Here is a 24,006-nt window from a genome sequence, read left to right on the forward strand (position 1 = left end):
GTTTTTTGCTTTTGCCTTGTTTTGGGCAGTTGATTGAGGAGCATTCATGTAACAAGATCAGCACAGTGGAAATGTTCAAAACATTTGCTAAATGCTGAAACAATTTCAGCACATGACGTAAATGAAATGTTGGACAGTGTATTGAGAGAGGAGTTTAGAATTTAGAATAAGATGTAAAATATTTCACTTGTTTAGACTTCTCTCTTGACCAGTCTCAATCTGAAGACCAAGATCCAGGGAGTAAGAAAGAAAAAGTTCCTCAGGGACCAGAATAGGTCTCTCTTCTTTCTCCTTAGGTTCTTTTTATTTTTTTAACAACTTTATTAGAGTATAATTGTTTTACAGTGGTGTGTTACTTTCTGCTTTACAACAAAGTGAATCAGCTGTACATATACATATATCCCCATATCTCCTCCCTCTTGTGTCTCCCTCCCACCCTCCCTATCCCACCCCTCTAGATGGTCACAAAGCACCAAGCTGATCTCCCTGTGCTATGCGGCTGCTTCCCACTAGCTATCTGTTTTACATTTGGTAGCATATATATGTCCATGTAGCACTCTCACTTTGTCCCAGCTTACCCTTCCCCCTCCCCATGTCCTCAAAGCCATTCTCTACATCTGCGTCTTTATTCCTGTCCTGTCCCTAGGTTCTTAAGAACCATTTTTTTTTCTTTACATTCCATATATATGTGTTAGCATACGGTATTTGTTTTTCTCTTTCTGACTTACTTCACTCTGTATGACAGTCTCTAGGTCCATCCAGCTCACTACAAGTAACTCAATTTCGTTTCTTTTTATGGCTGAGTAATATTCCATTGTATATATGTGCCACATCTTCTTTATCCATTCATATGTTGATGGGCACTTAGGTTGCTTCCATGTCCTGGCTATTGTAAATAGTGCTGCAATGAATATTGGGGTGCATGTCTCTTTTTGAATTATGGTTTTCTCAGGGTATATGCCTAGTAGTGGGATTGCTGGGTTGTATGGTAGTTCTAATTTTAGTTTTTTAAGGAAACTCCATACTGTTCTCCATAGTGGCTGTATCAATTTACATTCCCGCCAACAGTGCAAGAGTGTTCCCTTTTTTCCACACCCTCTCCAGCATTTATTGTTTGTAGATTTTTTGATGATGGCCTTTCTGACTGGTGTGAGGTGATACCTCATTGTAGTTTTGGTTTGCATTTCTCTAATGATTAGTGACATTGAGCATCCTATCATGTGTTTGTTGGCGATCTGTATATCTTCTTTGGAGAAATGTCTGTTTAGGTCTTCTGCCCATTTTTGGATTGGGTTGTTTGTTTTTTTGATATTGAGCTGCATGAGCTGCTTGTAAATTTTGGAGATTAAACCTTTGCCAGTTGCTTCGTTTGCAAATATTTTCTCCCATTCTTACGGTTGTCTTTTCATCTTGTTTATAGTTTCCTTTGTTGTGGAAAAGCTTTTAAGTTTAATTAGGTCCCATTTGTCTATTTTTGTTTTTATTTTCTTTACTGTAGGAGGTGGGTCAAAAAGGATCTTGCTGTGATTTATGTCATAGAGTGTTCTGCCTATGTTTTCCTCTAAAAGTTTTATAGTTTGTGGCCTTACATTTAGGACTTCAATCCATTTTGTGTTTATTTTTGTGTATGGTGTTAGGAAGTGATCTAATTTCATTCTTCTCCATGTAGCTGTCCAGTTTTCCCAGCACCACTTATTGAAGAGGGTGTCTTTTCTCCATTGTATAGTCTTGCCTCCTTTATCAAAGATAAGGTGACCATATGTGCATGGGTTTATCTCTGGGCTTTCTATCCTGTTCCATTGATCTATATTTCTGTTTTTGTGCCAGTACCATACTGTCTTGATTACTGTAGCTTTGTAATATAGTCTGAAGTCCAGAAGCCAGATTCCTCCAGCTCGTTTTTCGTTCTCAAGATTGCTTTGGCTATTTGGGGTCTTTTGTGTTTCCATCCAAATTGTGTAATCTTTTGTTCTACTTCTGTGAAAAATGCCGTTGGTAGTTTGATAGGGGTTGCATTGAATCTGTAGATTGCTTTGGGTAGTATAGTCATTTTCACAATGTTGATTCTTCCAATCCAAGAATATTGTATATCTCTTTATCTGTTTGTATCATCTTTAATTTCTTTCATCAGTGTCTTGTAGTTTTCTGCATACAGGTCTTTTGTCTCCTTAGGTAGGTTTATTCCTAGGTATTTTATTCTTTATGTTGCAATGGTAAATGAGAGTGTTTACTTAATTTCTCTTCCAGATTTTTCATCACTAATGTATAGAAATGCCAGATATTTCTGTGCATTAATTTTGTATCCTGCTACTTTACCAAATTCATCGATTAGCTCTAGTAATTTTGTCGTGGCATCTTTAGGATTCTCTATGTATAGTGTTATCTGAGAACAGTGACAGCTTTACTTCTTCTTTTCTGATTTGAATTCCTTATATTTCTTTTTCGTCTCTGATTGCTGTGGCTAAAACTTCCAAAACTATGTTGAATAATAGTGGTGAGAATTGGCAACCTTGTCTTGTTCCTGATCTTAGTGGAAATGGTTTCAGTTTTTCACCATTGAGAACGATGTTGGCTGTGGGTGTGTCCTATATGACCTTCATTATGTTGAGGTAAGTTCTCTCTATGCCTACTTTCTGCAGGGTTTTTATCATAAATGGGTGTTGAATTTTGTTGAAAGCTTTCTCTGCATCTATTGACATGATCATATGGTTTTTCTCCTTCAATTTGTTAATATGGTTTATCACATTGATTGATTTGCGTATATTGAAGAATCCTTGCATTCTTGGGATCAACCCCAATTGATCATGGTGTAGGATCCTTTTAATGTGCTGTTGGATTCTGTTTGCTAGTATTTTGTTGAGGATATTTTCATCTATGTTCATCAGTGATATTGGCCTGTAGTTTTCTTTCTTTGTGACATGTTTGTCTGGTTTTGGTATCAGGGTGATGGTGGCTTGGTAGAATGAGTTTGGGAGTGTTCCTCCCTCTGCTACATTTTGGAAGAGTTTTAGAAGGATAGATGTTAGCTCCTCTCTAAATGTTTGATAGAATTCACCTGTGAAGCCATCTGGTCCTGGGCTTTTTTGTTTGTTTGTTTTTGTTTTTTCTTTTTGCAGTAAACGGGCCTCTCACTGTTATGGCCTCTCCAGTTGTGGAGCACAGGCTCCGGATGCGCAGGCTCAGTGGCCATGGCTCACGGGCCCAGCTGCTCTGTGGCATGTGGGATCTTCCCGGACTGGGTCATGAACCTGTGTCCCCTGCATTGGCAGGCGGACTCTCAACCACTGTGCCACCAGGGAAGCCCAGGTCCTGGGCTTTTGTTTATTGGAAGATTTTTACTCACCTTCTCAATTTCAGTGCTTGTGATTGGTCTGTTTATATTTTCTGTTTCTTCCTGGTTCAGTCTCGGAAGGTTGTGCTTATCTAAGAATTTGTCCATTTCTTCCAGGTTGTCCATTTTATTGGCATATAGTTGCTTGTAGTAATCTCTCATGATCCTTTGTATTTCTGCCCTGTCAGTTGTTACTTCTCCTGTTTCATTTCTAATTATATTGATTTGAGAGTTCTCCCTTTTTTTTTTTTGGTGAGTCTCTCTAATGGTTTATCAATTTTGTTTATCTTCTCAGAGAACCAGCCTTTAGTTTTATTGATGTTTGCTATTGTTTCCTTCATTTCTTTTTCATTTATTTCTGATCTGATCTTTATGATTTCTTTCCTTCTGCTAACTTTGGGGGTTTTTTGTTCTTCTTTCTCTAATTGCTTTACGTGTAAGGTTAGGTTGTTTATTTGAGATGTTTCTCGTTTCTTGAGGTCAGATTGTATTGCTATAAACTTCCTTCTTAGCACTGCTTTTGCTGCATCCCATAGGTTTTGGGTCGTCGTGTTTTCATTGAGATTTTTTTCTAAGTATTTTTTGATTTCCTCTTTGATTTCTTCAGTGATTGGTTAGTAGTATATTGTTTAGCCTCCATGTGCTTGTATTTTTTACAGATTTTTTTTCCTAAAATTGATATCTAGTCTCATAACATTGTGGTCAGAAAAGATACTTGATATGATTTCAATTTTCTTAAATTTACCAAGGCTTGATTTGTGACCCAAGATATGATCTATCCTGGAGAATGTTCCAGGAACACTTGAGAAGAAAGTGTATTTTGTTGTTTTTGGATGGAATGTCCAAAAAATATCAATGAAACCCATCTTGTGTAATGTATCATTTAAAGCCTGTGTTTCATTATTCATTTTCATTTTGGATGATCTGTCCATTGGTGAAAGTGGGGTGTTAAAGTCCCCTACTATGATTGTGTTACTCTCGATTTCCCCATTTATGGCTATTAACATTTGCCTTATATACTGAGGTGCTCCTATGTTGGGTGCATGAATATTTACAATTGTTATATCTTCTTGGATTGATCCCTTGATCTTTATGTAGTGTTCTTCCTTGTCTTTTATAACATTCTATATTTTAAAGTCTATTTTGTCTGACATGAGAATTGCTACTACAGCTTTCTTTGAATATCCATTTGCATGAAATATCTTTTTCCATCCCCTCACTTTCAGTCTGTATGTGTCCCTAGGTCTGAAGTGGGTCTCTTGTAGACAGCATATATATGGGTCTTGCTTTTGTATCCATTCAGCCAGCCTTTGTTTTGGTTGGAGCATTTAATCCATTTACATTTAAGGTAATTATCCATATGTCTGTTCCTATTACCATTTTCTTAATTGTTTTCGTTTGTTATTGTAGTTCTTTTCCTTCTCTTGTGTTTCCTGCCTAGAGAAGTTCCTTTAGCATTTGTTGTAAAGCTGGTTTATGGTGCTGAATTCTCATAGCTTTTGCTTGTCTGTAAAGGTTTTCATTTCTACATCGAACCTGAATGAGATCCTTGCTGGATAGAGTAATCTTGGTTGTAGGTTCTTCCCTTTCATCACTTTAAATATGTCCTGCCACTCCCTTCTGGCTTATAGAGTTTCTGCTGGAAGATTAGCTGTTAACCTTATGGGGATTCCCTTGTATGTTATTTGTTATTTTTCCCTTGCTGCTTTTAATATTTTTTCTTTGTATGTAATTTTTCATAGTTTGATTAATACGTGTCTTGGCATGCTTCTCCTTGGATTTATCCTGTATGGGACTCTGCACTTCCTGGGCTTGATTGACCATTTCCTTTCACCATATTAGGGAAGTTTTTAACTATAATCTCTTCAAATATTTTCTCAGTCCCTTTCTTTCTCTCTTCTTCTTCTGGGACCCCTATAATTCGAATGTTGGTGCATTTAAAGTTGTCCCAGAGGTTTTTAAGACTGTCCTCAATTCTTTTCATTCTTTTTTCTTTATTCTCCTCTGTAGTAGTTATTTCCACTATTTTGTCTTCCAGGTCAATTATCGGTTCTTCTGCCTCAGTTATTCTGCTATTGATTCGTTCTAGAGAATTTTTAATTTCATTGTGTTTTTCATTATTGTCTGTTTGCTCTTTAGTTCTTCTAGGTCTTTGTTAAACGTTTCTTGGATTTTCTCCATTCTGTTTCCAAGATTTTGAGTCATCTTTACTATCATTACTCTGAATTCTTTTCCAGGTAGACTGCCTATTTCCTCTTCATTTGTTTGGTCTGGTGGGTTTTTACCTTGCTCCTTCATCTGCTGTGTTTCTGTTTTCTCATTTTGCTTAACTTACTGTGTTTGGGGTCTCCTTTTCACAGGCTGCAGGTTTGTAGTTACCATTGTTTTTGGTGTCTGACCCCAGTGGGTGAGGTTGATTCAGTGGGTTGTGTAGGCTTCCTCGTGGAGGGGACTAGTGCCTGTGTTCTGGTCGATGAGGCTGGATCTTGTCTTTCTGGTGGGTAGGACCACGTCCAGTGGTGTGATTTGGGGTGTCTGTCACCTTATTATGATTTTAGGCAGCCTCTGTGCTAAGGGTGGGGTTGTGTTGCTGTCTTGTTAGTTGGTTGGCATATGGTGTCCAGCACTGTAGCTTGCTGGTGATTGAGTGGAGCTGGGTCTTAGGGTTGAGTTGGACATCTCTGGGAGATCTTTCACTGTTTGATATTACTTTGCGCCGGAGGTCTCTGGTGGATCAGTGTCCTGAACTCGGTTCTCTCACCTCAGAGGCACAGGCCTGACACCCGCCTGGAGCACCAAGACCCTGTCAGCCACACAACTCAGAAGAAAAGGGAGAAAAAAAGAAATAAATAAGTAAAATAAAGTTATTAAAATAGAAAATAAAATTATTAAAAATTTAAAGAATTGTTAAAGTAATAAAAGAAAGAAAGAAAGAAGAGAGCAACCAAATCAAAAATCTAATCCACCAATGATAACAAGTTCTAGAAACTATACTAAAAAAAAAAAAAAAATGGACAAACACAACCCTAGGACAAATTGTGAAAGCAAAGCTACATAGACAAAATCACACAAAGAAGCGTACACATACACACTCAGAAAAAGATAAAAATGAAGAAAAAATATATATCTATATATTTTTATAAAGGGAAGAGAGCAACCAAATGTATAAACAAATCTACCAATGATAATAAACTCTAAATACTAAAATAAGATAAACATAAAACCAGAAACAAATTAGATGCAGAAAGCAAACCCCAAGTCTACAGTTGCTCCCAAAGTCCACCACCTTAATTTTGGTATGATTCATTGTCTGTTCAGGTATTTCAGAGGTGCAGGGTACATCAAGCTGATTGTGGAGATTTAATCCGCTGTTCCTGAGGCTGCTGGGAGAAATTTCCCTTTCTCTTCTTTGTTCGCATAGCTCCTGGGGTTTAGCTTTGGATTTGGCCCCACCTCTGCGTGTAGGTCGCCTGAGGGCGTCTGTTCTTTGCTCAGTCAGGACAGGGTTAAAGTAGCAGCTGATTGGGGGGCTCTGGCTCACTCAGGCTGGCGTAGGGGGAGGAAGGGGCATGGAATGTGAGGTGACTCTGCGGCGGCAGAGGCCAGCGTGACATTGCACCAGCCTGAGGCGCACCGTGCGTTCTCCCGGGGAAGTTGTTCCTGGATCCCGGGACCCTGGCAGTGGCGGGCTGCACAGGCTCCCGGGAGGGGAGGTGTAGTGACCTGTGCTTGCACACAGGCTTCTTGGTGGCGGCAGCAGCAGCCTTAGCGTCTGATGCCGGTCTCTGGGGTCCGCGCTGATAACCGTGGCTTGCACCCATCTCCTCCTTAGGTTCTTAACTTTATAAGAGAGGCCTCTGAATTCCTTTAGTCCTTTAGGACTTAATATGTCTCCATCACATTGTTTTACATAATTTTTCTAACAGATTTGTTAGGTTATCAAGTGCCCAGATAGTTAAAAGCAAGAGGGGGCTTCCCTGGTGGCGCAGGTGTTGAGAGTCCGCCTGCCAATGCGGGGGACACGGGTTCGTGCCCTGGTCCGGGCACGAACATGCCGTGGAGCGGCTGGGCCCGTGAGCCATGGCCGCTGAGCCTTTGTGTCCGGAGCCTGTGCTCCGCAACGGGAGAGGCCACAGCAGTGAGAGGCCCGCGTACCGCAAAAAAAAAAAAAAAAAAAAAGCAAAAAAAATAAAGCAAGAGGGCTTGCTGAGGTAGAAATGACATTATTCTAGGGAGTAAAAAACTCCTTCCCTCAACACCCCCCCAAAAAATCCCAGAAGTACAAAATTATAAAAGCATAACAATATAATAGCTTTACTGTTGGAATATATTGGATAAACAACCCAAACAGCTACCTCAGGGAGCTTCTGAGGAATGAGCAATCCATTGATCTGTGAAGGAAAGTTAAATTATATTTAAAGTAATGTCAAAGAGAGCAAGTTGTTTTTTCATGTAATGCTTTTCAGATAGTACATTTTGATATTTACATGGTGTCTATTCACCACTTTTAAAATGCTCAATTCACTAATAGGAAACAAATGAAACTGAGTATTATTTTTTGAAATACTTCGGTCCATAATTATTTTGATTTATGAATCTTACAAGGCATATTTTATATTGATCTCTTACCATAGCATGTCTTGAGTACCAACTGAGTACAGAGTGTAGTAGAGAAAGAAGGCATATGATCACTGCCCTCTAGGACCTTGCCTTCTGAGAGGAAACTGAGCCTGAAATGACAAGTGATCATATGCTTGTGTTTCAAACTATGGAAGAGTAATCTGAACAGAGTGCTGTATACTGTAGGAGACTTCTTAGAGGAGAGGTGAGTTTTGAAATGAATTTAGAAAAAAGTGGGGAAGGATACATACCTAAAATGTATTTATATTTCAAAACTAAAAACATTGATGCTATCTCTTTAATTTACTCTTGAATAAAAATTCATCTTATTCCCTAACAAACCAAAAGTTAATAGGTTGTTATTTAATGTAAGTAAGGCACATACACCACCAGTTGGGTAAAAGCATGGGACAGTCATTTAAAATCTTGCTGAGAACCTTTCCATTTATTCTGTACTACCTACCTGATGCCAGGCCACAGTCCCTGGCTGGTGAATGAGATAAAATATTTTTATGCTCTTATTCTCTTATACCTAGATGCCTGTGGTGAGCCACCAAGGTATGAATCTATGCGGCTCCCGGGTGTCCCTAAACCCAGTTATAGCCCTGGGGAGAGTGTACAGTATGAATGTCGCCTAGGTTACCAGCCCAAGCGTCCTCCTCTTCCTACCTCTGCTGTTTGTCAGAATGATGGTATGTGGTCACTTCTCCAGGAGGCCTGTACAAGTAAGTAAACAAAACTTTTTTTTTTTTAATTCAAAAAACTTTTTTATTGCTCTAGAGATTTTTCACACATTTTAGGGTTCATATTTTATGACTGAAATGGGTAGGTTTTAGACAGCAGTGCATTCAGGCTTTGAAAACTCTCCAGGGAACATTTTTTTCCACAATTGGTTGCCTGGGTAAATGTGAATCTTCTTTGATGTTATAATAGTTAAAGAAAGCAAATAATAAAAGATAATAATATTCCCATGAATTCAAGTGAGCAATGTAGAATATTGAATTTGATTCAAATCTGTTTTGAAACTGGTATAAAACAACGAATTTGAAATTTTCCTTTTAGGAAAACAGTGTCCTAACCTAGGGGATCCCCCAAATGGCCAAGTAGACTACCCAAATGGAAGTATTCTGTTTGGCTCAGAGGCTCATTATGTTTGTAATGTTGGGTAAGTAGGATGCTCCTTAGAGGAAATAATGTTATATGTTACTAAATCCATTTTCATTTTGCCTCTCTTCTTAAACATTCCCACAAAGTTGATTTAATTTTGCTTTCTGTGTGACAAGTTGTACTGTAGCCAAATAACTCTTGGGCTTTTTATGGAGACTGAAAAGATGTGTAACTAGTAGAAAGAAATTTAAATTGAAGGAAAGTAAAATTGTGTAATACTTAGTATATGTATTAATAAACCTCTCATAAGCATTAAAAATGTGTTAATCATGGTGACTTTATCCTTGACAACACAATGCACCCTATTTAAAATGGTCAGTTCTCAGAGGTGAAATAGGTTTATGGAACTGGGGGGTAGAGTTGCCAACTGAAGATATTCTTATATCAAAGTAATCTGTAAGATGTCACAAGAACAAAAGTGACCTGGTAAGCTTAGACAATAATGTTGATCAAGATCTCTTAATTGGAAAACCTTATTTTTAAAACTACTACAAAGGAGTGAAGCATCTCAAAAAGTGGTACTGAGGATTTAATAATAGTCTTTGTTTTACAGGGCTCTTTTAATAGCATATGTTAGGGATACTGAACATTTATAAAAAATGTGAATTTAAAAGGTAAATGTAATATGCTATGGAAACACAACTGGTTTTTAAATATTGTCTATGTATCCTGGTAGTTTACTGAGTTTATTTATTAGTTTTTACAGTGTGTGTGTGTGTGTGTGTGTGTGTGTGTGTGTGTGTGTGTGTGTTTGTGTGTAATCTTTAGGGTTTTTTATGTAGAAGATCATATCCTCTGCGAACCGTGATAATTTTACTTCTTTCTTTCCAAGTTAGAACTATATTTCTTTTTCTTGCTTAATTGCTCTGACTAGAACTTCTAGTACCACGTTGAATAAAAGTGGTAAAAGCAGTTGTTCATGCCTGTTCTGATCTGTTCCAGATTTTAACCACTGAGCATGATGTTTGCTGTTGGATTTTCATGTATGGAGTTTATTATCTTAAGGCAGTTTCCTTCTGTTTCTAGTTTGTTAAGTATTTTTCTTATGAAAAATATTGAATTTTATCAAATGCTTTTTCTGCCTCAATTGAGGTGACCATGTGGTTTTTTTTCCTTTCATTCTTTTGATGTTGCATATTACATTGATTGATTTTTATGTGTTGAGCCATCTCTTGCATTCTAGGAATAATTCCCACTTGGTCATGATGTTTAATCCTTTTAAAATGCTGCTAAATTGTTTGCTAGTATTGTGTTGAGGTTGTTTGCATCAGTGTTCTTAAGGGATAGTGGTCTCTAGCTTTCTTTTCTTGTAGTACCTTTATTGAATTTTGCTATCACCGTAATGCTTGTCTCAGAATGGGTTTGGAAGACTTCCCTCCTTTTCAGGTTTTTGGAAAAGTTTGAGAAGGATTGGTATTACTTCTTTAAATGTTTGGTAGAAATCACCAATGAAACCATCAGATCCAGGATTTTTCTTAATTGGGAGAATTTTGATTACTGATTCAATCTCCTTACTAGTTACAGATCTATTCAGATTATCTGTTTTTGTAATTAACTCTTGGTAGGTTTTGTGTTTCTAGGAATTTGTCCATTATATCTAGTTTATCCATTTGTGGCATAAAATTGTTCATAGTACTCTCATAATAGTTTTTTTTCTGTCAAATCTATAGTGATATTCCTGCTTTCATTTCTGATTTTAGTAATTTGAGTCTAATCTCTTTGTTTTAGTCAATCTAAGGGTTTGTCACTTTTGTCGCATTTTTTGAAGAACCAACTTTTAGTTTCATTGATATTCTCTCTTGTTTCGCTCTTTTTGTTGTTGTTGTTTATGTCTGTTCTAATCTTTATTATTTGCTTCCTTCTGCTAACTTTGGGTTTATCTTTTTCTGGTTCCTTAAATTGTACACTTAGTTTGTTTTTTCAGAGCTATCGTTTCTTAACGTAAACATTTATAGCTATAAATTTCCCCCTTAGCACTGCTCTTGCCGAATCCCATAAGTTTTAGTATGTTATGTTTTCATTTCATTCATGTCAAAGTATGTTCTAGTTGCCCTGATTTCTTCTTTGAGCCATTGGCTGTTCAAAAGCATATTGTTTAATTTTCATAATTTTATGAATTTTCCAGTTTTCCTTTTGATGTTGATTTTTAAATTCATCCTATTGTGGTCAGAGAATATACTTTTTATGATATCTGGCTTTTAAAATCTATTATTAATATTAATTTGTGGCATAAAACAATTATATTATTCATTATTTATTAAATAATTAATTATGTTTTGAATAACATTAATTTGTCGCCTAACATATGGTCTATCCTGGAAAAAGTCCCACGTGCTCTTGAAAAGACTGTGTATTCTGTTGTTGTTGGGTAGAATGCTTTGTATATATCTGTGAGATCAGGTTGTTTTACTGTGCTGTTGAAGTCCTCTGTTTCCTTATTTATCTTCTGTCTAGTTGTTCTATTCATTATTGTGAGCGAGGTATTGCAGTCTCCAACTATTATGTAGAAATGCTTATTATGTAGAAATGCATATTTCTCCTTTCAATTCTGTCATTTTTTGCTTCATATATTTTGATAGCCTGTCATTAGGTACATAAATGTTTATAATTGTTATATCTTCAGTACTGAATCCTTATTAATATAAAATTTACTTCTTTGTTTCTTGTAACCTTTTTCATTTAAAGTCTATTTTGTCAGATTTTAGTATAGCTACTCTACTGTCTTTTGGTTACTATTTGTGAGAAATATCTTTTTCCAGCCTTTCATTTTCACTGCATTTGTGTCTTTGAATGTCAAGTGAGTCTCTTGTAGACAACATATAGTTGGATCATGTGTTTTTATCCATTCTGCCAATCTCTGTCTTTTGATTGGAGAGTTTATTCCATCTACACTTAATATAATTATTGACGAGGAGGGATTTATTTCTATCATTGTGCTACTTGTTTTCTATATGCTTTATAGCTTTTTTCGAGTCCCTCATTTCCTGCATTATTGTTTTCTTTAGTGTGTAGTTGATTTTTGTAGTGAAATGTTTAAATTCCTTTCTCATTTCCTTTTGTGTATATTCTATAGTTATATTGTTTGTGGTTACCATGGGAATTATTTTACATTGAACATTGTACATGGGAATTCCCTGGCGGTCCAGTGGTTAGGACTCTGCACTTCTACTGTAGGGGACGCGGGTTCAATCCCTGGTTGGGGAACTAAGATCCCACAAGCCTCACAGGGCAGCCAAAAAAACCAAACCAAAACAAAACAAACAATGACAGAATTGAAGGGAGAAATATGCATTTCTACATAATAAGCATTTCGACATAATAGTTGGAGACTGCAAGACATCGCTCACAATAATGGATAGAACAACTAGACAGAAGATAAATAAGGAAACAGAGGACTTTTTTTCTTTTAGCACTTTGTATCAATCCACGGTCTTCTGGTCTCTGAGTTTCTAATGACAAATCTTAATTAGTATCCCTTGTATGTGATGATTCACTTCTCTCATGCAGCTTTCAGCATTCTTTGTCCTTTGAAAGTCTGATTATCATGTATCTTAGTAAGATGAATACAAAGAGACCTGCACTCAGAATTTTAAGCTTTTGGAGAATTTTAAGCTTTTGGCATATTTGTTTCTTTTATCAAATTTGGGAAGTTTTCAGCCATTACTTCTTCAAGTATTCTCTCTGTCCCTTTTGCTCTATCTTCTCCTTCTGAGAGTCCCACAGTGTATTTGTTGGTGTCCCACAGATCCCTTAGGCTTTGTTCACTTTTCTTCAATCTTTTTTCTTTCTGTTTCTTAGAGTCAATAATTTCCACTACCCTATCTCAATTTCACTAATTCTTTTTTCTTCTCAAATATGCCTTTAATTCTTCCAGTGACTTTTTCATTTCCATTAATGTACTTTTCAACTCCAGAATTTACTTTTGGATTCTTTTTAGCTTTTCTAGCTCCTATTGATATTTCCATTTTGTTCACATATTGTTCTCTTGACTTTCTACATTTCTTCCTTTAGTTCTTTGTGCATCTTTATCCCAGTTATTTCTTTCAAATTTTACGAGGCTCAAGGGCAGGGCTTAGGCAGGGGGCAACCCTGTGGGCAAAAGAAGAGCCAGTGGAGAGGATGTACCTGACCTTCTTCTTGGGGCACAGGTTGTTGGTTTGGCCACACTTCTTCTTGTGGCCGTTGACAGCACTGGTGTGCAGGTGAGCATAACACCTGCAGCAGATCATTTTGTTGCAGTTGTACTTCTGGGAAAGCTGACAGAGGGAAGACTTGATGATACCACCCTGCAGGTGAAGCACCAAGTGTAGGGTGGATTCTTTCTGGATATTATAGTCTGAGAGAGTACGGCCATCCTCAGCTGTTTGTCTGCAAAAATCAGACTCTGTTGGTGAGGCAGGATGTCCTCAGTGTCTTTGATTTTGGCTTTGACATTCTCAGTGGTGACACTGAGTTTGACCTCAAGAGTGATGGTCTTGCCCGTCAGGGTCTTCACAAAGATCTGCTGTTTGGCTTCTTCATTGGCTTCTCTGTGTCTGCTGTTTGGCTGCTTCACTGAAGAAAAATGGGGTGGCAGAACTGGCATCCGTTAATTTCCATTGAGAGTGCCTTCACAAGACATTTAAAGTCTTTGATAGATTTGTCATGAGGTCTCCTTCAGAAAAAAATTCTGTTCATGTATTTTTCCACTGTATGAGCCATACTTTTCCTTTCCCGTTTCTTTGTATGCCTTACAACTTTTTTGTTGAATCAATATTTGAATCTAATAATGTGGTAACTCTGGAAATCAGATTCTGCCCACTACCTAGAGCTTATTGTTTTATGGGTTTTTTTGTTTTGTTTTGGTTTGGTTTTTTGATTGTTGTATGGTGTCTCTGTGCTGAGGAGCAGCCTGACATATAAACTTGAAGGTCATCTCAGGTTTTTTCTGAGCCTTTCTCTGGGCAGGCGGAATCATTTTCTAATTTTTTTCCACATGGCAGTTATTTTTGAATGTCCTAGTGTTTAATGTCTGGCTCCTGTTAGTGGAAAAAAAGTAAAAGTGAAGGGGAGGGGCAAAGGATGCTGGATTTTAAATCCCTTGGATATCATTTGTCCAGTGTTGAAGGAGCTTGAAAAAGTTGGGGGAGGTGTGACAACAAAGGCTGCCCACCTCTTTTTCTGCTTCTCTGTGATCAGAAGCAGCAGTGATAAGAACACAAATCCCTGATACTTGGAGGGCAGATTCCTTTTTGCCCACCCTAGCTCCCACAGGCTACTTATAAGCTGCTCTAGCAACACGTGTACAGATGCCAGCTGGGTGGGGGGGGGGATAGGTAGCTGCCACTGTGCTAAGAGCTAAAATTGACTCAAATCAAGTTAATTTACCTAAGTCTTCTCCTAGTAATTGCAAGCCATGAACAGATTCTAGACTTCCAAAATAGTGATATCAGGCAGATTCTGTCAGTGTCATCATCAAGGTGTGGAGACAGATTTCTGTTGCCACTTATTTTGCCATCATCCCAGAATCCTCTCCTAATGCATTATAATCTAGAATCAATGAATTAGCCTTTAGGGAAAAGTCCTCTGGAAGTGGGTACAGGCAGTTACACTGAGTATTTTTAACTTGATTAAGTAAAAATAGCAGAATATCCAGTGAATGTTCCGCTGGAACATTTAGAAGAGGCTACTAGGCACCAAAAGTTTAAGATGTAGAATCAAGGAAGTTGTAGCCCTCTTGAGAAACAGAATATATAGAGAGGCATCAGAGCAAAATAGTAAATGAAAAGCACCAAATAGATAGAATCATTCATGATCGTTACAGTGAGAGTCCAGAAGGAGAAGAGTGTATTATGAATTTAAATAATTGGAGAATACTTCATTGAGTAGTATTCCTGAACTACTACTAGAAAGATACAGGCATATCTTGGAGATATCGCAGGTTCCTTTCCACACCACTGCAATAAAGCAAATCAAATGAGTTTTTTACATACATTTATACTATACTGTAGTCTGGTAAGTGTGCAATAGAATTATGTCTAAAAAAATGTATATACCTTAATTTAAAACTACTATATTACCAGAAAAATGCTAACCATAATCTGAGCCTCAGAGGCATAGTAGTAACATTAAAGACATTGATCACAGATCACTATAACAAGTATAATAATAGTAATAAAGTTTGAAATATGTGAGACTTACCAAAATGTGACACAGAGACATGAAGTGAGCAAACGTTTTGGGGAAAATGGCACAAATAGACTTGTTTGATGCAGGGTTGCCATACACCTTCAGTTTGTTAAAAACTTAATAAAGTGAAGAGCAGTAAGATGAGGTATGCCTGTATTCTGAATATTAATAAAGAATCTAAAGAATATTATCTAAAGAATGTTTAAAAAAGCTAAAACTTACCTAGTACTCACTACGTGCCAGATGCTAACTCATCCAATCCTCAGAACAGTCCTATGAGGTATGTAGTGTTACCCCCCTTTTCATAGATGAGGAAACTGAGCAGGAGAACCTTGCCTAAGGGGCTTGCCCAAGCTCAAATAAGTCAGTCTTAGAGCTGGAACTTGAATCCAGGCAGGCAAGCTCTAGGGCCTGATCTGTCTGCTCAGTCCTTACTGAGCAGAATGATGTGAGCAAAAGGGTAGAGAAGTGAACGTGTGATGCATTTGCCAGAGATAGCGGAGGGGCTACACTGACAACATGACAGAGTAATTTAGACATTTTTCTGTGGGCCAATGTGTGTTCACATGCAGAAACTCTATTTAATTAAGTTGCATATTTAGTTAGCACTTACATTATATTTTGTTTAAGGAACTTCTCCCTCAAATTACTATAGTGCAAGAAGACAACCATATAAAATTGTTTTCATTATTATGTCCATCTTGTAACTACTAAAGAACATAGTAACTTTTCTTTTCTCATTTAGTTATTTCTTAATTGGACCAAGTATTCTATACTGTGACATTTCTGGAAGTACTGTGGACTGGAGTGATACTCCTCCAATGTGTGAAAGTAAGTATATTCTCTCTTTAGAATATAGAGGAGCAGTTCTCAAACTTTGGGCCTCAGGACCCCTTTATGCTTTTAAATTAACATAGATACCAATGAACTTTTCTTTATGTGGGTTATATCTTTTGCTATTATTATATTGGAATTAAAACTGAAAAGTTTTTAAAATAATTATTATTCATTTTTAAGAAGAGTAAGCACAATACCTGTTAGTATATACAACATACTTCTATGAAAAATCAAAAATTTCCAAAACAAATAGTGGCATTGTTTTACATTTTTGCAAATTTCTTCAATATCTGGCTTAAAGGAAGACATCTGGATTCAGTGTCTTGCAAAATCACACAATTTATAGCCTCTGGAAAATTTCACCATACACTTGTAAGGATGAAAGTGAAAAATGACAATAATACTTGGTATCAATGTGAAGAACTGATTTAGTGAATAGATATATTTATAAATTATGAAGTGTTTCTCAACCAGCACTGAGTTCTGTTTTTAATCATAATTATATCATATCATTAAATTGTCAACATCTCTTATGATGAGAACAAAACTTAGTATGGCCTTGCAGATAAATAAATATGTTTCATATAGATTTTTAATGTAGTTATTTAAGAAAATTAGTTTTATTTTAAATAATTCACTTCTAAATTAATAGTTTGAATTTAGGATAATACATTTTCTCATAGAAACCTTCTAAATGGATATTGGATTCACAACTAGCTTGTAGAAATCATATGTTAATTTATTGAAGGCAATTCATATATCTTTACTAATTGCTGTTTAATCTTTTACCTTTCCTTTTGCCTTTTATGTCTTATTTTTTTCCCTTTCTAAGAGATTTTGTGTAAACCACCTGAAAAAATTCTAAATGGAAAATACACAAATAGCCATAAGGATATATTTGAATACAGTGAAGTAGTAACTTATAGTTGTGATGCTTCAAATGGAACAGATCAATATTCACTTGTTGGAGAGAGCAAGCTTGTTTGTATTGGAAATGACAAATGGAGTAGTGACCCTCCTCAGTGTAAAGGTAATAATATTTCCATTTATTTCCTTCTTAATTTGTAAATACTGTAGAAATGCTTTGTAAATTGTTTTACTTACAGTAAAAACAGCCATATGTGCTTGATCCTCCTATTTAATTGGTTTCTAATTTAATTTAATATCGGTCAAATCAAGTATAAAATACTTCTACTTGTAGAGCTTCCCCCCTCTCACCCCACAGGTTCTTGGCATTCCAATTTATACATTGTAAACTACTGTGTATATGCATAAGTTAGGACTTTTTTTCCATGAAAAGCATCAAAAAATTCAACACACACTTTCTTAAACATAAGAAAGTGTTATCTTGTATTACAGGAAGTCTGACAGTTTTGGCTACAGGAAATCATAGTGTAAATTGTAAAAGATTAATTGTCTCACAGATATGATTTATAAACTCTGGGCAAATCTTACTTAAAAACAATGTTTAAGGCATTAGAGCATGATCAGAAGCAGGGAGACACTGGAGGGCTTTTTACTCTTGAAAGAAAGGGTCCACTGAATAATAGCAAAATATTTACTCTTCTCAAGTGAACATGGAACATTCTCTAATACCATATTCTAGGCAATAAGATAATTTTTAACAAATTTCAAATAATTGAAATCATTCAGAGTACATTATCTGATCAAACTGGGATGAATGTAGAAATCAAAACATAAATCTAGAATATCCCCAAATATTTGAAAATTATGCAGACACTTACAATTAATAAATGAATCAAAGACAAAGTACTAACAAGGGAAATTAGAAAGTGCTTCGAATATAATAAAAATGAAACACAGCATATCAAAATATCAGAACTTGTGGGATACAGCAAAAGCATTGCTTAGAAGGATATTTAAACCATGAAATACTTATATTGGAAAAAGAAAAGTCTCAAATCAATAATCTGAACTTCTACCATAAGAAACTAAAAAAAAAGAGCAACTTAAACCCCAATAGGAAATAATAAAGACAGAGAAAAAATCAATGATATTGAAAAGAGAAATAATATAGAGAGAATCAAATCAATACCTGCTTCTTGGAGAAGATTGATAAATTGGATAAACCTATAGGTAGTTTGACAGGAAAACAGAAGATACAAATAACCAGTATCAAGAGTGAAAAAGAGGAGGTCACTACATATACTGCAGACATTTAAAGAACAGTAAGGGAATAAAACAAACAACTTTATGCCTGTAAATTTGACAACTTAAACCTTCTTGCATGTAGATTTTGTCTTTCCTTTTGTTATTGTGGTATATCACATTGATTGATTTCTGTATGTTGAACCATCCTTGTGCAGAAGGAAATTTTGTCAAATGCATAAGTAGCATTTGACAAAATTCAACATCCATTCATGATAAAAACCTTCATGGAGGTGGGTATAGCAGGAACATACCTCAACATAATAAAGGTGATTTATGACAAACCCACAGCCAACATAATACTCAAAGGTCAGAAGCTGAAAGCCTTCCTGAAATTCAGGAACAAGACAAGTATGCCCACTCTCATGACTTCTATTCAACATAGTGTTGGAAGTCAGAAAAGAAAAAAAAAAATAAAAGCTATCCAAAATAGAAAGGAGTAAGTAAAACTGTCACTATTTACAGATGACATAATACTCTATATAGAGAATGCTACTCTATAAAAAACTATTGGAACTAATATATGAATTCAGCAAGGTAAGAGAATACACGATGAATATACAGAAATCTGTTGTGTTTCTTTACCCTAATAATGAAATGTCAGAAAGAGTAAGTTAAAAAAAAATTCCATTTAAAATTGCATCTAAAAACAAACAAAAGAACCTAGGAATAGACTTAACCAATGAAGTGAAAGACCTATACACTGAAAAGTATAAAACATTGATAAAGGAATCTGAACATGATTCAGAGAAATGGAAAAAATATACTGTGCTCTTGGATTGGAAGAATTAATATTGCTAAAATGGCCATACTACCCAAACCAATCTACAGATTTAATGCAATGCTTATAAAAATACCTGTGACATTGTTCACAGAACTAGAACAAATAATCCTAAAATTTATATGGAACCATAAAAGAGCCAGAATTGCCAAAGCAATACTGAGAAAACAGAAGAAAGCTCAAGATATAACCCTTCCTTGACTTTAGACTATACTACAGAGGTACAGTAATCAAAGCAGCATGGTATTGGCACAAAAACAGACATGTAGATCAATGGAGTAGAGAACCTACTCCATTGTAGTTCAATGGAACAGAGTAGAGAACCCAGAAATAAACCCATGCACCTATGGTCGATTAATCTACAACAAAGGAGGCAAGAATATACAATGGAGAAAAGACAGTCTCTTCAACAAATGGTCTTATGAAAGCTGGACAGCTACATGTAATACAATGAAATTAGAACATTCCCTCACACCATATACAAAAATAAACTCAAATTGTGTAAAGGCCTAAATGTAAGACATGACACCATAAAACATAGGCAAAACACTCTGACAAAAGTTGTAGCAATATTTTCTTAGGTCAGCGTCCCAAGGCAAAAGAAACAAAAGCAAAAGTAAACAAATGGGACCTAATCAAACTTAAAAGCTTCTGCACAGCAAAGGAAACCATCAACAAAACCAAAAGACAACCTATGGAATGAGAGAAAATATTTGCAAATGATGCAAATGACAAGAGGTTAATATCCAGAGTACACAAACAGCTCATACAACTCAATATTAAAAAAACAAACAACACAATCAAAAAATGGGTAGAAGATCTAAGTAGACGTTTCTCTAAAGAAGACATACAGATTGCCTACGTGTATATGAAAAGATGCTCAACATCACTAATTATTAGAGAAGTGCAAATCCAAACCACAGGGTGTTACCACTGGTCAGAATGGCTGTCATCAAAAAGTCTATAAATAATAAATGTTGGAGAGGGTGTGGAGAAAAGGGCACCCTCTTGCACTGTTGGTGGGAATGTAAAGTGATGCAGCCAGTAAAGAAGACAGTCTGGAGGTTACTTAAAAAACTAAAAATAGAGCTATGATCCAGTAATCCCACTCCTGGGTATATGTCTGGAAAAAGCGAAAACTCTAATTCAAAAAGGAACATGCACTCCCAATGTTCATAGCAACACTATTTACAATAGCCAAGACATAGAAGTAACCCAGGTACCCATCAACAGGTGATTGGATTAAGAAGATGTTTTGTGTGTGTGTGTGTGTGTGTGTGTGTGTGTGTGTGTGTGTCTGTGTGTCTGTGTGTCTGTATGTGTGTGTATTGGCATATTACTTAGCGTTAAAAAAAGAATAAAATAGTTACATTTTAGCAACATGGATGGACATAGAGAATTTTATGCTTAGTGAAGTAAGTAAGACAGAAAGACAAATACTATATGATATCAGCTGTATGTGGAATCAAAAAAAATAATACAAATGATTCTATATACAAAACAGAAACAGACTCACAGATGTAGAAAACAAACTTATGATTACCAAAGGGAAAAAGGAGGGGGGCAACAAATTAGGGGCATGGGATTAATAGATACAAACTACTATACGTAAAATAAAAAAGCAACAAGTATTTGCTATATAGCACAGGGAATTGTATCCAATATCTTGTAATAACCTGTAATGGAATATAATCTAAAGAATAACCAAACAACAAATCACTATGCTGTATACCTGAAACTAACGCAATATTGTAAATCACCTATACTTCAATAAAAAATTATAAAAAACCTTCTCATGAAGTGTACTGCAGGCCCATGTCCTCACTGGGGAATTATACCAAACATTTAAGGAATAAATAGTAGTAGCCCTACACAAAGTTTTCAAGAAAACTAAAGAGATAGGAATACTTCTTAACTCATTTCATGAGGACAGCATTGCTCTGATACCAAAACCAGACAGAAACATTGCAAGAAAATTACAGACAATATCCAAAATGGGCATAGAACTAAAACTTCTTAAAATATTAATAAATCAAATCCTTGCCTATAAAAAATAATACATCGTAATTAAGTAGGATTTATTCCATGAGTTCATGGACGATTCAAATTTGAAAATTAATCAGTGCAATTTACCATATCAAGAAACTTTGAAGAAGAAAAAAAAAAACACTCTTGCATTCCTATACACGAACAACGAAAGATCAGAAAGAGAAATTAAGGAAACAATTCCATTCACAAGTGCAACAAAAAGAATAAAATAACTAGGAATAAACCTACCTAAGGAGGTAAAACACCTGTACTCAGAAAACTATAAGACACTGATGAAAGAAATCAAAGGTGACACAGATGGAGAGATACACCAAGTTCTTGGATTGGAAGAATCAAATTGTGAAAATGACTATACTACTGAAAGCCATCTACAGATTCAATGCAATCCCTATCAAATTACCAATGACATTTTTTAGAGAACTAGAACAAAAAAGCTTAAAATTTGTATGGAGAAACAAAAGTCCCTGAATAGCTGAAGCAATCTTGAGGGAAAAAAATGGACCTGGAGGAATCAGACTCCCTGACTTCAGAGTATACTACAAAGTTATAGTAATCAAGACAATATGGTACTGGCATAAAAAACAGAAGTATAGATCAATGGAACAGGATAGAAAGCCCTGAGATAAACTCACACATCTATGGTCAGCTAATGTATGACAAAGGAGGCAAGGATATACAATGGAGAAAAGACAGTCTCTTCAATAAGTGATGCTAGGAAAACTGGCCACCTACATGTAAAAGAATGAAATTAGAACACTCCCTAACGTACACAAAATAAACTCAAAATGGATTAAAGGCCTAAATGTATGACCAGGCACTATAAAACTCTTAGAGGAAAACATAGGAAGAACACTCTGACATAAATCGTAGCAAGATCTTTTTTGACCACCTCCTAGAGAAATGGAAATAAAACCAAAAATAAACAAATGGGACCTAATGAAAGTTAAAAGCTTTTGCACAACAAAGGAAACTATAAAAAAGACAAAAAGACAACCCTCAGAATGGAGGAAATAGTTGCAGATGAATCAACGGACAAAGTATTAATCCCCAAAATATATAAACAGCTCATGCAGCTCAATATTAAAAAAACAACCCAATCAAAAAATGGGCAGGAGACCTAAATAGACATTTCTCCAAAGAAGACATACAGATGGACAAAAGGCACATGAAAAGCTGCTCAACATTGCTAATTATTAGAGAAATGCAAATCAAAACTGCAGTGAGGTATCACCTCACACCAGTTAGAATGGTCATCATCAGAAAATCTACAAACAACAAATGCTGGAGATGGTGTGGAGAAAAGGGAACCCTCTTGCACTGTTGGTGGGAATGTAAATTGATACAGCCACTATGGAGAACAGTATGGAGGTTCCTTAAAAAGCTAAAAATAGAATTACCATATGACCCAGCAATCCCACTACTGAGCATATACCCAGAGAAAACCCTAATTCAAAAAGACGCATGCACCCCGATGTTCATTGCAGCACTATTTACAATAGCCAGGTCATGGAAGCAACCTAAATGTCCATTGACGGATGAATGGATAAAGAAGATGTGGTACATATATACAATGAAATATTACTCAGCCATAAAAAGGAACGAAATTGGGTCATTTGCAGAGACGTGGATGAATCTAGAGACTGTTATACAGAGTGAAGTAAGTCAGAAAGAGAAAAACAGATATCACATATTAACGCATATATGTGGAACCTGGAAAAATGGTACAGATGAACTGGTTTGCAGGGCAGAAATAGACACAGATTTAGAGAACAAACGTATGGACACCAAGGGGGGAAAGCAGCAGGGGGTGGGGGTGGAGGTATGATGAATTGGGCGATTGGGATTGACATGTATACACTGATGTGTATAAAATTGATGACTAATAAGAACCTGCTGTATAAAAACAAAATAAAATAAAATTCAAACAAAAACAAAAAGACACATGCACCCCGATGTTCATTGCAGCACTGTTTACAATAGCCAGGTCATGGAAGCAACCTAAATGTCCATCAACAGATGAATGGATAAAGAAGAGGTGGTACATATATACAGTGGAATATTACTCAGCCATAAAAAGGTGTGAAGTTGGGTCATTTGTAGAGACGTGGATGGACCTAGAGACTGTCATACAGAGTGAAGTAAGTCAGAAAGAGAAAAATATCATATATTAACGCATATATGTGGAATCTAGAAAAATGGTACAGATGGACTGGTTTGCAAGGCAGAAATAGAAACACAGATGTAAAAAACAAAAGTATGGACACAAAGGGGGAAAAGTTGGGGGGAGGCGGGCGGTGTGGTGTGATGAATTGGGAGATTGGGATTGACATGTGTACACTAATATGTATAAAATAGATAAGTAATTAGAACCTGCTGTGTAAAAAAAATGAATAAATAAAATTCAAAAAAAAAAAAAAGAGAGAACTAATGAGAGCTTAGAGTATGCTGCATATCCTCCCTTATTTGAGCCCAGAGCCATGTGCTTACACAAACCTTCCCTTGAATATATTGGACAATTCTGTCTCCACTTCCCATTAGCTCTGTAAGTTATTTAACTTCTTTGAATGTCAGTTTCTCCTGCAAATAGAATGCCTAACTTAATGTTTATTTTAAAGATTAAATCTTCTAGCATGTGCCAAAAAACAAAAACAAAATAAAACCACACATGATCACCTTAATAGATGTAAAAGAAAAAAGAGTATATGACAGAATTTATCATCTTTTCATTATAAAACTCAGCAAATAAGGATATAAGGGAACTACCTGAAGCTGACAAAAGGCACCTATAAAAGTTCCCCAGCTGGGGCTTCCCTGGTGGCACAGTGGTGGAGAGTCCGCCTGCCGATGCAGGGGGCACGGGTTCGTGCCCCGGTACAGGAAGATC

At 36.1% G+C, this 24,006-nt stretch overlaps 1 protein-coding gene and 1 pseudogene across 4 annotated transcripts in view; one reads left to right on the plus strand and one right to left on the minus strand.

Moving 5' to 3' along the window:
• The window catches only part of LOC113607477 (membrane cofactor protein-like), a 44,298-nt gene that overhangs the window by 7,651 nt on the left and 12,641 nt on the right, over nucleotides 1-24,006 (plus strand). For all 4 annotated transcript variants that reach the window (XR_003427956.1, XM_027082871.1, XM_027082870.1 and 1 more), the window contains exons 2-5: nucleotides 8,488-8,676; nucleotides 9,014-9,116; nucleotides 16,032-16,117; nucleotides 16,956-17,153. Coding sequence is in view for 3 of the 4 variants with exons in the window: in XM_027082871.1 (XP_026938672.1) it covers nucleotides 8,488-8,676; nucleotides 9,014-9,116; nucleotides 16,032-16,117; nucleotides 16,956-17,153 (576 nt within the window). In the remaining variant the exon portion in view is untranslated. The remainder of the gene's footprint in view (nucleotides 1-8,487; nucleotides 8,677-9,013; nucleotides 9,117-16,031; nucleotides 16,118-16,955; nucleotides 17,154-24,006) is intronic.
• Nucleotides 12,446-14,273, minus strand: LOC113607479 (ubiquitin-60S ribosomal protein L40 pseudogene; annotated as a pseudogene).

This window comes from Aethalodelphis obliquidens, unplaced genomic scaffold (assembly GCF_003676395.1).
Source record: "Aethalodelphis obliquidens isolate GAN/ISIS:26980383/991018 unplaced genomic scaffold, ASM367639v1 scaffold48, whole genome shotgun sequence".
Classification (NCBI taxonomy): Eukaryota; Metazoa; Chordata; class Mammalia; order Artiodactyla; family Delphinidae; genus Aethalodelphis; species Aethalodelphis obliquidens.